Source organism: Schistocerca americana, chromosome 1, assembly GCF_021461395.2.
Source record: "Schistocerca americana isolate TAMUIC-IGC-003095 chromosome 1, iqSchAmer2.1, whole genome shotgun sequence".
Lineage (NCBI taxonomy): Eukaryota > Metazoa > Arthropoda > Insecta > Orthoptera > Acrididae > Schistocerca > Schistocerca americana.
In genome coordinates this window covers 245,669,998-245,686,391 of record NC_060119.1, presented here as the reverse complement: position 1 = coordinate 245,686,391, position 16,394 = coordinate 245,669,998, and the positions used below count along the sequence as shown (strand labels likewise).

Here is a 16,394-nt window from a genome sequence, read left to right as displayed (position 1 = left end):
GACTCCTGGTGGTAGTAGGGAGGAAGGGCGGCCTGCGTACCCTTCATCCAAGGAGGCGTCGAAAAAAATGTCATGGGCTGGATTAGCAGGCATGGAAGACAGATGGCTAGCATAACGACTCAGAAGGACTGCTCGCCGACTGGACAGCGGAGGTTCAGCAGTCTCAGCAAAAAGGCTTTCCACAGCGCTGGTGTAAAAAGCTCCAGACACTAAACGTAATACACGGTGGTGGATAGAGTCGAGACGCTGAAGAAAAGATGGCCGAGCAGAGGAGTAGACTATGCTTCCATAGTCCAATTTCGAGCGCACTAAGGCGCGAGGGAGAAGGACCACTCAGTCCGCTCCCCAGGAGGTACCATTCAGGACACTGAGGGTGTTGAGGGATCGCAGACAGCGAGCCGAAAGATAGGAAACATGGGAGGACCAGCACAGTTTTCTGTCAAACATAAGACCCAAGAATTTAGCGACGTCCGAAAACGGAAGGTTGACAGGTCCTAGATGTAAGGAGGGTGGAAGAAACTCCTTACGTCGCCAAAAATTAACACAAACGGTCTTACTGGGAGAAAAACGGAAGCCGGTTTCGAAGCTCCAAGAGTGGAGGCGATCGAGACATCCTTGAAGACGTCGTTCAAGAAGGCTGGTCCATTGAGAGCTGCAGTAGATCGCAAAATCGTCCACAAAGAGGGAGCCCGAGACATCAGGAAGGAAGCAATCCATAATTGGATTTATGGCAATGGCAAACAGTACAACACTTAGCACGGAGCCCTGGGGTACCCCGTTTTCTTGGGAGAAAGTACGGGAGAGAGTAGTGTTCACCCGCACTCTAAATGTGCACTCTGCCATAAATTCACGAAGAAAAGGGGGCAGCCGACCTCGAAAGCCCCAAGAAAACAGTGTGCGGAGGATGCCTGTCCTCCAACAGGTATCGTATGCTCTCTCCAGATCAAAAAATATTGCTACTGTTTGGCATTTTCGGAGAAAATTGTTCATGATATAAGTGGAGAGAGCAACAAGATGGTGAACTCCAGAACAATGCTTTCAGAAACCGCATTGGGCAGGTGTTAAAAGACTGCGGGACTCCAGCCACCAAGCTAAACGGCAATTCACCATATGCTCCAAAACCTTACATACACTACTCGTGAGAGAAATGGGGCGATAGCTAGAGGGGAGATGTTTGTCCTTTCCAGGTTTTGGAACAGGAGCGACGATAGCTTCCCGCCATCGTCTGGGAAAAGTACTGTCGGTCCAAATTCGATTATAAAGGCGAAGGAGGTAACGCAGACTATGGGTTGAGAAATGCAGCAACATTTGGATGTAGATACCATCCGGTCCTGGGGCGGAGGAGAGAGAAGAAGAGAGTGCATGTTGGAGTTCCCGCATGGAGAAAACAGTATTATAGCTTTCGCGATTTTGAGAGAAGAAAGCAAGAGGTTGCACTTCCGCTGCATGTTTCTTCGGGAGAAACGCTGGCGGGTAATTTGAAGAGCTCGAAATCCCAGCAAAGTGTTGACCCAATGAGTTAGAAATTGCGACGGGGTCCACTAACGTATCACAAGCGACAGTGAGCCCAGAGACCGGGGAGAAACTAGGCGCGCCTGATAACCGTCAAATCCGACTCCAAACTTCCGAGGAGGGAGTGAAGGTGTTAAATGAGCTAATAAAGAATTTCCAGCTTGCCTTCTTGCTATCGTGGATCAAACTTCCGAGGAGGGAGTGAAGGTGTTAAATGAGCTAATAAAGAATTTCCAGCTTGCCTTCTTGCTATCGTGGATGACGTGACAGCATCGCGCACGCAACTGCTTATAGCGGATACAGTTGGCCAAAGTAGGATGGTGGCGGAAAACGCGAAGAGCACGTCGCCGCTCACGTATTGCATCACGGCATGCTTCGTTCCACCAAAGAACTGGGGGGCGCCGGGGCAATTCAGAGGTGCGTGGTATTGAATGTTCCACAGCTGTAAGAATAACGTCTGTAATATGTGTGACCTCATTGTCGACGCTAGGAAAGTGGCGGTCATCGAATGTCGCTAGAGACGAAAAAAGTGTCCAATCGGCTTGGGCAAAGTTCCAGCGTCGCGGGTGCATATATGGCAGTTGAGGCTGCAGTCTAAGGACACATGGAAAGTGGTCACTCGAGTGTGTATCATCAAGGGCGAACCATTCGAAGCACCGAGCTGGCGGAACAGTACCGACCGAAAGATCCAAATGAGAGAAATTTGTCGTGGAGGCAGACAAAAATGTAGGGACCCCAGTGTTGAGGCAAACTAGATCCGGTTGGTGGAAGATGTCTAGCAATGGTGAGCCACGTGGACAAGGATGTGGAGATCCCCAAAGTGGGTGGTGGGCATTGAAGTCCCCAAACAGCAAATAGGGGGGTGGAAGCTGACCAAGAAGATGAAGGAGATCAGCTCGTGCCATTAGTGTGGACGATGGAATGTATACAGTACAAAAAGAAAAGGTATATCCAGAAAGGGAAAGACGGACAGCGACAGCTTGGAAGGAAGTGTTTAAGGGGATTGGGTGATAATGGAGAGTACCATTAGAAGAATCATGAGTCCTCCATGGGCTGGAGTGCCTTCAACAGAGGGGAGATCAAATCGGACAGACTGAAAATGGGGGAGAACAAAGCGGTCATGGGGACGCAGCTTTGTTTCCTGAAGACAGAAGATGACCGGCGAGTAGGATCTTAAGAGGATCGACAATGCATCCCAATTTGCTCGAATGCCGTGGATATTCCAGTGGATAATGGACATAGGGTGAACAGAAAATGGAGGAATGTGACCAAGGTTGCCGTCAACTCAACGACTGCTCAGAGCTTGCGACCGACAGCATGGAATGGCATTCAGCCGAAGGCAGAAGATCCTGATCCATAAGTTGTTCAGGAGCAGCTCCTGCCACCAGCGATCGGCCGGTTGATCAGCCGCCAGCAGTGCGCCTCGGCGACACAGAAGATGGCTGAGGGCAATTTCCGCCAGGTGGTGCTGTAGATGAGACACGCCTTGGCGGAGAAGGAGATGAACTGGGTTTTGTATTAGCCTTCTTGGAAACATGATGTTTAGATGAAGCAGGAACCGATGGTTGTGAAGTTGGGGTACGTAAAAAATCTTCACGAGTATGTTCTTTTTTCGAAGTCTTGGTGTCTGACTTTCGGGCTCGAGATTTAGCAGAACCCGATGAAGGGTGAGCCATAGAGTGGGCAGGCGAAAGGGGTGAGGTTGAACGGGCGATCTTTGCGCTGGCCGATCTGACGACCGTGGCACTAAAGGTGAGGTCGCAAGTCTGCGTGGCCGCCTCCTTTGTTGGCCGAGGAGAAGCAAGGACAGCGCTGTATTTTCCTGTCTGAGGCATGGTGGGCTGTCGACTGGCGAATAATTTTCGAGCAGCAAAGGTCGACACCTTTTCCTTCACTCTGATTTCCTGGATGAGCTTTTCGTCTTTAAAAATGGGGCAATCTCGAGAGGAAGCAGCGTGGTCACCCATACAGTTGATGCAACGAGGGGATGGAGGTGCACAAGCACCCTCATGGGCATTCCGCCACACGTAACACATTTGGCCGGATTGGAACAGGACTGGCTGGTGTGACTGAACCGCTGACACCGATAGCAACGCGTAGGGTTTGGGACGTAAGGGCAAACGGAAATTATCTCATAGCCTGCTTTGATTTTTGATGGGAGTTGAACTTTGTCAAATGTCAAGAAGACAGTGCGGGTTGGAATGATGTTCGGGTCAACCCTTTTCATAACTCTATGAACAGCCGTTACGCCCTGGTCAGACAGGTAGTGCTGAATTTCTTCGTCAGACAATCCGTCGAGGGAGCGTTTATAAACGACTTCACGTGAGGAATTTAAAGTGCGGTGCACTTCAACCCGGACGGGGAAGGTGTGGAACAGTGAAGTACGCAGCTATTTTTATGCCTGGAGGGCACTGACTGTTTCTAAGAACAAGGTGCCATTCCGTAATCTGGAACGAGACTTTACAGGACCTGCAATTGCGTCGACACCTTTCTGAATAATGAAAGGGTTGACCGTGGAGAAGTCGTGACCTTCGTCAGACCGAGAACAACAAGGAACTGTGGCAACGATGGAAGAACTGTCTGTGGCTGAGACTCAGTGAACTTACGCTTGTGAGCAGACATAGTGGAAGATGAGGAAACCATTGCGGAAGAATCCCCCATGATTACCGGTGTCTCCGATGGCGAGCTCCTCCCTTGTGGGGGCCCTCTCTGAGGGCACTCCCGCCTTAGGTGATTGTTCACACCTCAGGTCACACCTCCCGACAAACGGACGGAGGGCCCAATCGGCACTTTCAGAAGGTATCAGCTCGGGTAATCACCCCTCCCTTGGCCTGGCCGTTACCAGGGGGTACGTACGTGCCCTACCTGTCTACCTGGGGCGGGGAATTACATGTTACCCCATCACCGGCTACGCACGAAAATGCGTGGGTCGGCCTTCAGGCACGCACGGGGAGGAAGAAAGAGAAAGGGAAAAACAAAGAAAGGGAAAGGAAAGAAGAGAGGTCTCAAACGCCGCAGCGGAGAAAAGGGTAAAGAGAAGAGGTAAGGAAAAGAGAAGGACAAAGGAAGGATGAAGACATACAAGCAGAGAAGGCGAAGAATGCGTTACATTTATGAGCGTCCGTCTCCGGACGTAGGCACAAACCATACTTCCAGAGGGGGAGAAAGGGAAGGAAAGAGCCAGAGGTGAGGGGAGGGGAGGGGGGGGGGGGGGGTGAAGATGGGGGATAGGGAAGGATGCGGAAAAGGAAGGTATGCAGCCCGGAAAGGAAGGAGGGCCACATTAGCTTGGGGTCCCGTGCTCACTACGCACGTATCCGCAAAAAGAGTTGTGGACCCCCTGGGGGGATGTGTCTTCCTAAAACCCTGAACCTATTTAAACCAGAATTTATGCACATATCCCTTACTGTCATACAACAATTGCCGTGGGGGTAAGAATCACCTATCTATCATAGTTCAGAAGACATGATGTCATAAATGAGGTGAGTGAAAAAGTGCCGCATCATGCATGACATTTAAATTTATTACTTATGTGCTGCTAGCTCTATCTGCGATAAAGTCTGCAGACAATAACCAAATATGCTTCTAAATGCACCTACAAAATTATATCATGGTACTAAGCACAGTTTAGAAGATACAACACCATAAATACCGAGATGCGTGGAAAAAAAAACCGCTGCATTTTGCATGAAGTTTTAAGACATTTCTTCTTTACTACTACTACTACAGTCACGTCAACTTCAGTAAGTCCCTGACATCTTGCAGTGCTTTTGATAGCTTTCAAAAGCAAAGTGCAAATGGCTTTAGTTGAAGACAATAGCAGTTCATAGAGCTACGAAGAGGCATTGCCAAAGGGACAGTTACAAAATTGCACTGTAGAAATTCAAAGTAGCTGCATCCAGAGTATAGATTCTGTTTCGTAATTTCGATGGCGTTTCCACGAATACATGAAAATGAATTTTTTTCCATAGTACACTACAAACACAGTTCGTTTCTTGCTTACATTTCTAATAGAAAATTGGCAAAATGAATAATAGGACAATGCCAGGTTTGTCAGTTGGTACAGATATAAAACCAACACAAGAAATGGCTATGGACACAATCTACATAAAGCTCTGTAAATGGTTCAACATTGCTAGAGGGGAAGCTGATTCTTAGTCATCCTGTACTGCAGCTGTATTGTTCTTCCGGGAAACACAAATTTCCCCACCACAAGCACAGCTCGCTTTTTCCTTTGCAGACAGACTATACCTCCTCAGCATTTCCTGTTCAGCTCTGTTACATGAATTGAGAAAGTAGCTTCACTAATCTCGTGTTTATATAGTGGAGTCACTTTCTGTTTATTAAATGAGAACCTATTTACAGCAGTTAAGTGAACTAATACAGCAAAAAAGTTTAACAGTTGGAGCTGTCAACTGAAGAGCCTGTTCCAATTAAAAACATGCTGTGAATACATATCTGATAACTGTCAATCTGATTGTCTCCACTATCACTGTCTAGAATATTTTTCATCCCAGCCTCATCTCTCCCAAAAGACCTACATGCTTAAATTGTCTCCCTTCGCAACAAAAGGTGGTTACCTAGGTCTTATGGAACTCAAGGTATTTTAACAGAAGTCAAGCAAAGCATTACAGAAGATTTTTCTTCTAGATTTGGACATGACTGGTCCCATTCCACCAGATATATTCACACCCTTAGCAGGATACACTGTGCATGTGTTGTAAATGGCTCCACTCAGTGTAGTCCACTCTACCAGTGCTAGCATATCCAGAATGGAAGAGATTCATGCAGTCTATCAGTAACACTATGGCAAAAGATGTGCAGCTTCTTTCTGGTCATTCATTAATTCACCACCAAGTGGCAACAACACAATGAAACAGTTTTACAATACACTATCAATGATAGACAGCAGGAAGGTGCCACATTTACCAATCCCATCCCTTTCCCACCAGCACTACAAAGATTACTGACAACATCACATTCATAAATTACACGCTTCTAAGCCACTGTTCATAGGAATATATTTTATATTAAGCTCATATAACAACTACAAACAAGTATTCATTTAATAAAATGAAATAACTCCACCAGATACTCTTCAACAAGAGCTCAGTGAAGTTATTTTGTTTGCTCATGTAAAAGAATGGACAGTGGGGACGTATAGTCAGTTTCTAAACTAAAAAGTGAGCAGCACTCATTGGTGGGGAAGTTACCTTTCTTGGAAGAGAGCTTCATATTCATAGAGGATAATTAACAATAATTTTCCCCATAGCAGTGTAGAAGACTGTACAGAGATTTACATTGATTCTTTCCATGTAAGTTTCTTGCGTTACTGTTATTAGTAACTCATAACTGTATTCCATGTACAGTTAATGCACTGTGTGGAAAATAACAGATTCCCCAACAAGTCTATAATCTGTTTCACCAGTGATTCATAAGGTGCACCACGGAAGATTCTGCATAATGCCCTGTAGTTGCTTCTTGCTATGTAATGGAGTAGGTAAGAGGGAGGAATCACCTGCTTCCTCTTCAGTTGGCAGACCTATGATAGAGGTGACAGCATGACCAAAATCCAGTGACTTGCCTTCTCACATGCTTCTACCCACCACCTTCAATCAGTCTTACCCCAAAAACACAATTTATCCCTTAATATGACTCTACTGCACTTAAGCATGGTCCAACGTTAATATTTGTTCTTAACCCTCTTCATTTAACAATAAATATTAATTTTTTACCATACATCTAAATGATAGTGATTACTCTGCAATTCCCAATTAAGTACCTGGAAGAGGTTTCATTGTACCAGTTTCAAGCTATTTCTCTGCTGTTCCACTCTTGAACAGCACTCAGGGAAAAACGAACATTTAAATCTTTCTGCGCGAATTCTGACTTCTCTTATTTTGCTACGATGATCATTCCTCCCTAAGTACTTAGGTGCCAACAAAACATTTTCACACTCTGAGAAGAAAGTTGGTAACTGAAATTTCATGAGAAGATCATGTCGCGATGAAAAATGCCTTTGTTTTAATGACTGCCACCCCAATTCATTATCATATCCATGGCACTCTCCCATATTTCATGATAGTAAAAATGAGCTACCCTTCTTTGAACTTTTTCAAAATCCTACATTGATCCTATCTAATGTGGATGCCACACTGCACAGCAATACTCTAGAAGAGGACGTACAAGCATAGCGTACACACTATCTTTAGTAAACTCGTTAAAAGTGTTCTGACAATAAATCATAGTCTTTGGTTCCCTTTCCCCACAATATTATCAATGTGATCATTCCAGTTTAAGTTATTCACAACAGTCTTTAGATTTGTGTGATTTATCGTGTATCCGAAATTTAGCGGATTCCTTTTGGTACTCATGTTGATAACTTCAATTGCCACTTTTCGCAGCACACATATATCTTGTCTAAATCGTTTTGTAATTTGCTTTGATCCTCTGATGACTTTACAAGACAGTAAATGACAGGATCATCTGCAAACAATCTACGAGTGATACTCAGATTGCCTCAGGAACAGCAGAAGGCCTATAACACTTCCTTGGGGAACACCAGACATTACTTCTGTTTTACTTGTGACTTTTTGTCAATTACTATGAACTGTGACCTTCCCAACAAGAAATCAGGAATCCAGTTGCACAACTGAGATGGTAGTCCACAGGCATGCAATGTGATTAGAAGTCACTTGTGAAGTACAGTAACAAAAGCCTTTTGGAAATCTAAAAATATGGAATCAATTTGACATCCCCTGTCAATAGCTTCGTGAGAATAAAGAGCTTGTTGGGTTTCACAAGAATGATATTTTCTGAATCAGTGTTGGCTGTTTGTCAATAAAGTGTCTTCTTCGAGAAAGCTAATACTGTTTGAACACAGTATATCTCACAGAATCCTATTGCAAATCAATGTTATTGATATGGGTCTGTAACTCAGTAGATTACTCCTATTTTCTTTTTTGGGTACAGGTGTGACTTGTGCAACTTTCCAGTCTTTAGGTACAGATCTTTTAATGAGTGATCAATCAATGAGGAGACTTTTTTTTAATAATCTGTGATTTTTCCATATTCTGCCATGAGGAAACTATTATTTCTAAAGAAAAAATGAATAGAACCTTCTTTGTAAAAAGCATTATATTGGTGACTGCAAGATTTTCTTTTTTACCTAATTTTTTTTTGATTACTGCAAGGGAGGGTGGAAGGTGTAAAAACTGTAAAGCGACATGAAGGCTTACAGTAAGCAGGCAGTAATAGTCACGCAGCAATTATGAGACTTGCACTGGATAGACTAGCATGGAGGGCTGCACGGAACACCTCTTGGGATTTACCACACCAAGTTTTCTTTCTTTTACAAAAGTGATATATCAATATTGGTACTCTTGCACTTCTATCTAAAAATGCTTCACTATTCTTCAGGTGGTGTACAGAGTTTGATAAGAATTGAGAGGAATTAATTGTAAGCTGAAGCTTGAATTAAGTCCATGAGGGATACATTGAAGAAGCAACTGTAAGAGCCATCCCTATAGATGGCAGGTCCCACGATCTAATGCCAAACGAGCACAAGAATTTTAAATTGCTCAGTGTTGAGAAAAATACTTTTATCACAAGAGGAAAAAGTCTCCTTACTTTTAACTGCCATTATTGTCTCATCTAGCCTTCAAAGTTTCCAAAACAGTAGCTAGCATTTGACTGTTACTTTTCCTCCCCACCTACATTATTTTATTTTTCCCTAATAAATGTACTCCAGCTTAATCCAAACCATTGTGAAGTACAATATCCATTCTATTTACTCTCTCTTCTGTAAGTGAAAGGACATCCTACACTCCATAAAATAATGTACACGTCAGACAGTTCTTGAGAATTAAAGTATGAATTGTTATCAATACGTTAAGGCAATCTCCCCCCCCCCCCCCCCCAAAAAAAAAATATTGTAGCACATCTAATTCAACTGGTTTTGAGCAGCATATTCAGTAACCAAATAATAGTATGTTACCTATTACACATATATTACTCAGATACATAGTACATATAATTTAGTAATCTTAACATAATTAGCGCCCCCCCCCCCCCAAGCAGAAGCTTATGTGTGAAATACAGATCCCCAATTTATTATCTACATCCATTACCTTAAATGCACATTTAAGCTACTTGGTGCAGAAAACTGCTTGAGGCATATAACACAAGTGTAGTCTTTCACCCCTGTATGTGTCCTGACATGGGCAGTGAGGGTGGACTTCACAGCAAATGATCTGTAACAGTGCAGGCACTGAAACAAAAGAAAACAAAATTTGAGTCCTTTCCAACTTGTACTGATCAATACTCCCATGCATTCAATCAAATGAATATGAATCACAGCTATTATTATTGGATTTTTTATAATGGAATCAACCAATAGCCATTGTAAATTTTTTTTATCTTACTTTATTCTGTGTGAGGTTAGATGGAGCAATTTGGTATTAAAGTTATATGATTATCAGGTTTACGGTATCTTTACAACAAGCTGCTCATTTCAAAACTATATAGCTCAAAACGTATTTGGCCAACGACGAAGTTTTAATAGGTTATAGACACATATACTGCTAGTGGAAATCTCAAGTCACAGATTTTTCTCAATCGCCCAAAAAAAGTTCTTATGATTTTTCTAAAATAACTTTTCTCAGACCACGATAAAAATTAACTGAAACTGTGGGTTTGTTTTGGACGTCTTTTTTTTAGTTCTCAGATGCTACAACCACTGTGATACAAATTTTATAAAGAATGATATTTAAGACTAGTTCTATGCATGTGTACCAGTGGGCGCAGTGGCGGAATAAGGTGCTATGTTGCCAATCACAGGCAAACTGTTTTCCAACAGCCTGGAGGTTCGCGGCAATGATGCATTCATTTTCACAGCTGTGCACAATGTTAATTGTGAGGTCCAGCATGCACAGGATCAATCATAAATCAATATTACTCTTTATAAAATCCCCTCGCATTGTATGGTTACAGTTGTAGCTTCTTACGACGACAAAAGAGACTTTCAAAACGAGACCAAGTTTTCTGTTACTTGTTTATCCTGGGCTGAGAAAAAGTTACTTCAGAAAAAGCAGAACAACTTTTTTTGTGGGCGATTGAAAAATTCTTTAACTTGAGATTTCCTTTGCCAATATATGTGCCTATAACCTATTACAATTTTATTAACATCAGACAAATACATTTAAGATTTCTGATAATGAATAAAAAAAGCATCTTACTTAATGTACCGCAAAAAATTGAAATCTATATTAATGTGAAAAGATAATTACAAGAAGTCCCATAATAAACAGTGTGAATTCTGTAATATTCCTTGCAACAATATTTTTAAAAACTTGCTGTAACAAAGTGCATTGTGATGGTATCCAATCACATACTGACTTGTATAATACTATGGTTCTACAACATAACGATAATTTGTAAGAATTCCAATCCTAAAGAAAGCAGTCGCTGATAGGTGTGAAAATTACTGAACTATCGGCTTAAGAAGTCATAATTGCAAAATATTAACAGAATAATGCAAAAAGTGGTAGAAGCTGACCTCGAGTGAGATCAGTTTGGATTCTGGAGAAATTTAGGAACATACAAGGCAATACTGACTGACTGAGATTAGAAAATGACACACTTAAATTAGTAGATATATTTTATTACTTGAGCAGCAAAATAAATGATGCTGGTCACAGTAGAGAGAATATAAAATGAAAATGTAGGCTGCCAATGGTAAAACAAGTGTTTCTGAAGAAGAGAAATTTGTTTACATCAAATGTGGATTTAAGTGTTAGGAAGTCTTTTCTGAAAGTATTTGTACGGAGTGTAGCCATGTATGGAAGTGAAACATGGACGATAAACAGTTTAGCTCAGAAGATAATAGAAGCTTTTGAAATGTGGTGCTGCGGAAGAGTGCTGAAGATTAGATGGGTAGATCTTGCAAATAATGAGGAGGTGCTGAACAAAACTGAGGAAAAAAGAAATTTGTGGCACAATGACACATTCTGAGACATCAAGGGCTCACCAGTTTAGTAATGGGGGGAAGTGTGGAGGGTAAAAATTGTAGAGGGAGACCAAGAGATGAATACAATTAGCACATTCAGAAGGTTGTAAGTTGCAGTAGCTATTTGGAGATGAGGAGAGAGTAGCACAAAAAAACTGCATCAAACCAGTCTTCGGACTGAAGACCACAACAATAACCATAATTTATGCTAAATTTACCTTGTATGGCTTCTCACGAGTGTGTATCCGAATATGTCTCACAAGATCTGAAGGTTTCTTGAACTCCTTTGAACAGTAGGAACACTGGTGCCATCTGATCCTTCCCACTCGCCTTTGTCTAATTATATATCTCCTGTAAATTAAGGCATTCAAATTTAACAAAATTATTGAGTTTAAAAATATTGTATCATCATATTTCTACCTCTTTTCATAAAGATATAAAAAGTGACTTTATTCTTTCTACTTACCTCACACTTCCATCAAGTGCTTTGTCTGCCAAGGTAATAAGAGAACTTTTCTGCCTTTTAGATGTTTCACTAGACTGGCTTGGACAATCTGTCTGAAGTGTTTCTTCTCTTACTGCTTCTGAAACACGTATTTGGCAAGTATGGAATCCTAAATTGTCTAGAAGATATGTTTAAAGGCTCTTAACTGACATAGGTTTCAAATGAAACACACTGCTCATACTCAAGTATAACACATGCAAAGTATAACACATGCAAAGTCAACACTAATGTGAGGTGGTGTCTCCAGGAAAGAATTTTCAGCATATTTATACCTGGAGGAGATGTTTTATCAGATAGACCACTTTTCATTAAAGCTTGCTGCAAAATGTCTTTAGGGTCTGCAGCCTTTTCTTCAGTTTTCTTTGATGGCCCCTCTATCGCTTCTTGTAATCCTTGCAGCTGTGTCATGACAGCATTAACATTTACCTTCATGGCTTCTTCCGGATCAAGCACAGCACAAACCTGTAATGTTCAGTGCATTATTACAACCTGTCATAGTTTTTCCACTTGTATTTTGTGGCAATTATGATCAACTCAAAAGCTCATCAAGAAAACAAAAATAACATTGAATAGGGGGGGGGGGGGGGGGGGCACCGAGAATTTAATCTATACTAATATTACAAATGCATAACTAGTTCTGTGGAGACATTAAGTCATAGACAGGCACAAGAAAGACTGCTAAACAAGTGAGCATGGAAACAACAACTTATACATATGTGATGCTGTCTCTGGCTGCTGAGGCCAGACTGACCTGGCAGTCTGGTCTCAGCAGCCAGAGACAGTTGTCATGTACGTATGAGTTGTTGTTTGCAAGAATGTGTGCATGTATGTTGTCTAATTCAGAACAAGGCTTTCTGACCGAAAGCTTACTTGTTTAGCAGTCTTTCTGTTGCGCCTGTCTGCAGCTCTATATCTCCACTATATGGTGAGTAGCAATCTATCCTTTTCATAATATTGTCATTGTTCCATCCTGGATTATCTATTGTTTGATTAATTAGCTCTGTTATGCTTTCACGATTAAACTGCTAAACTGTCGATTTAATTTGTTATAGAGATAGCGAGCATGCTGAAGAATAACATACACTATTTTAGAAATTGTTTAGTAAAACTATATTTACCGAATTGGAAAATATAGTGTGAAATATGGAGACAATTACTCTTTGAGAAAGCTAGTGACTTTTTAGCTGTCACATTTATGAAAGTTGTTTTTCATAATATGATTCAACATTATGAATACAATGCTTATTGAATCCTAAAAGTATTAAACTCTTACTTCCATACTAACATCAGTCAGAAGCCCATTGAATTTTAGCCGCTGAACTGAGACACTCTTAAGACTCACAATGACAGTATCATTTAAATGCTGTACAATAAACAGAAAGTTATTGTACATTTACATATTGAATGAGGGAGGCTTTTAGTGAGTCTGTATTTGATTATGACGTGCTAGTGCAGCTGCAGGTAACAGGCAGACATGTGGTCTTGTGGGCCAGTCAACATGATATTGCTGCTATTCATGCCCGACGCAGCACCTCCACTGCATTACATGCAGTTGTATTTCATTATGGCAAGTTAATGGGGGAGAAAACCTTCCACCTTTTCACAGTATTTTTACACCAATGAGTGATTCAGCATACACAAGTACACTGACTTCACAGCAACTATCCGTCAGGAGATTGGAGCAGAGTTTGGTGAATTATTCATCAAAAATTCCTACTATCAGATGTCAAATGCACTTGATTGGATGTAAACTTAGGGAAGGTTGTAACTTGCGGAAGGTTATAACTAGAGTCATGCTGCACAATATCAGTCTAATACCAAATCCTCTCTGAAGAAAATATCAGTTACAGATACCCTCACACAGATTCATTTGTTCTGATCAAAATGCAATTTGGTCATGGAGAAGGAAGAAACTGGCTTTAATTGCTAAGGTAAGTCCTACCATGATCAACTGTAATGTCATTTTACAACAGAACTTGTGCACATTCACAGAGACAAAACACCAGTTGTACATTTGGTATAGGGATCGTTTCACTCACGAACTATCTATCACTGGGTCTTGGGTTCGATTCCCAGGTGGATCAGATTTTCTCCGCTCAGGACTGGGTGATGCGTGTGTGATGACACTAATAATCAATATCACAATGCATGTTGTGAAGGCTTTTTGTCACATTGCCTACAACATCTGGATTCTGAAGATGGGCAAATATAAGGTTGTAACAGGCAGTTATTACAAACTTGTTCCAAGATAGTGTGGGGTAAAAGAAGATTTAAAGAAAAAAGCAGTGTAAAATATATCATTTTTTCTCTCTTTAAATACAAAGTAAGTTTTTCAAAGCATGTCATCCTCCAGCCACTTAAATCTTTTCAACACGGAATTCACTGCAATGGACAGAATGCATTAAAATCAACAATTTCTGATGATAAAGATACAGAAGTTTCACTTCACTCAGTTTTCATGTGCTCCTCTGGTACTGCAACAAAGGAACACAATATACTCTCACACAAAATAAATATTATTGCTGCACAACAGATTCCGAACTATTTAACTGGTGTGGCTATTTGAAAATAGACTTCCAATGGCACTCATTTTGAATGAAATTACGTGGAATGCAACTAATTTAAAACAACTTACTATTGCATGGTTTCATGGACATGTAGAAAGAAAGAAATTAGACTAGGGAACATCAGATCTTCAACACCATCATCAACAACAAATGGAAAATTCCTAAATGGAATTGAACATTTGTTACATAAATGGTTTGCTTCATATTTTGTTATATCAACAATAAAACCATAATCATTAAATTTTACATTACATGGCATGTAAGAGAAAGCATCACCAATACAAAATTGATATTGTAATGTTTTTTAACCCAATGGCTGCTGTTCAATTAAAGATAGTCGAGGGATACCACTTTCCGCAGTCTCCCTCAGCAGTCTTTAATAAAACCATAACTAGCAATTTTAACAGTATCTGATGTTGCAGGTGAGCAAGTACACACGCGTACTCATGCATACATGATGTGCACATGCACCCATTCATATGTGCACATTCTCTCTCTCTCTCTCTCTCTCTCTCTCTCTCTCTCTCTCTCACACACACACACCCACACCCACACCCACACCCACACCCACACCCACACCCACACCCACACACACACACACACACACACACACCTCTTTTTGTAAATGATAAAAGTGAATCAGTGACAGCGTGTTCACAAGATACACTGCATCAAAACAGTTTTTGTGTTTACTTACCAAGATTATCAATTGTTTTTATCACATTAACATTTAACAATATATATTCACAGCAACAATATCTCTAATAACAGAAAATTAATACATGCAGCTTACCCTGTAGTCTGAACAGTGCATACGGCTCATATGCGCATTCAGACTTCCCAGTTTCTTGAAGACGCACGGGCATTCCATACATCTAAATACTTGCTCACCTGACTGAGGTATTGCATGAACTCTGAGTACATGAGCATGGAGATTGCCTAAAAGAAAACACAAAATACTGTAACAATTAATAAACTTCAACACAGGGTATTTTATGATAACATCTAGCACAAAAACTGTGTTAACAGATGTAATTTCAAGTGTTCAATAAAAAAAAATCTGAAAAAGATGTGACACTGTTACAGTGAATATAGTTACTAGAAAATGTGTGTGGTGGTTTACTCTTCAGTCCAGAGAATAGTTAGGGGCAGTCCTCTACACTAGTCTTTTCTCTGTAAGCCTCTTTGTCTCAATGTAACTAGTGCACTCTACATCAATTTGAAGCTGTTTACTGTGCTCAGGATTCACCTACATCTAGATAACCATTCTGCAGTTCACACTTAAGTGCTTAACAAAGGCTTCATCAGAGCACTTACAGACTATTTCTCTACCATTCCACTTCCGAACAGCACATGGGAAAAACAAACAACTAAATCTTTATGTGCCAGCTCTGATTTCTCTCATTTTAAGCCTCTTTACAAGAAGGGGGATATAGAGATACTGTCAAACTAGCGACCATTTCACTTTTATTGGCATTTTCAAAAATATTTGAAAAGATCATGTTCTAGCATCTTTTAAGCATCTGACTGAAAATAATATATTGTCCAAGTCATAGGTTGGGTTCCTTAAGGGTTTCCATGTAGAGAAGACTCTTTACATGTACAGTGAGAATGTACGTAATTCATTAGATAACATATAGAGACTACTGATATTTTCTGTTACCTGTCAAAAGCCTTTGACTGAGTAAATCACAGCATTCTCTTAAATAAATAAGACTATTATGGTTTCACTGGCAGTGCTGCAAAACAGTTCATGTATTACCTAACTAACAGGAAACAAAGAGTGTAGTGGCAAAATACCTGT

The 16,394-nt window shown here is 41.0% G+C and overlaps 1 protein-coding gene across 2 annotated transcripts in view; it reads right to left on the bottom strand.

Annotated features, from left to right (window-relative positions):
• The window catches only part of LOC124553793 (zinc finger protein 236-like), a 237,404-nt gene that overhangs the window by 145,079 nt on the left and 75,931 nt on the right, over positions 1-16,394 (bottom strand). Inside the window, exons 10-14 of one of the 2 annotated variants that reach the window (XM_047127806.1) lie at positions 15,384-15,529; positions 12,296-12,485; positions 11,985-12,102; positions 11,737-11,869; positions 9,642-9,781 (exon numbers count right to left, since the gene is read on the bottom strand). In XM_047127806.1, the coding sequence (XP_046983762.1) occupies positions 9,642-9,781; positions 11,737-11,869; positions 11,985-12,102; positions 12,296-12,485; positions 15,384-15,529 (727 nt within the window). The remainder of the gene's footprint in view (positions 1-9,641; positions 9,782-11,736; positions 11,870-11,984; positions 12,103-12,295; positions 12,486-15,383; positions 15,530-16,394) is intronic. The other variant, XM_047127878.1, reaches the window with a different exon arrangement.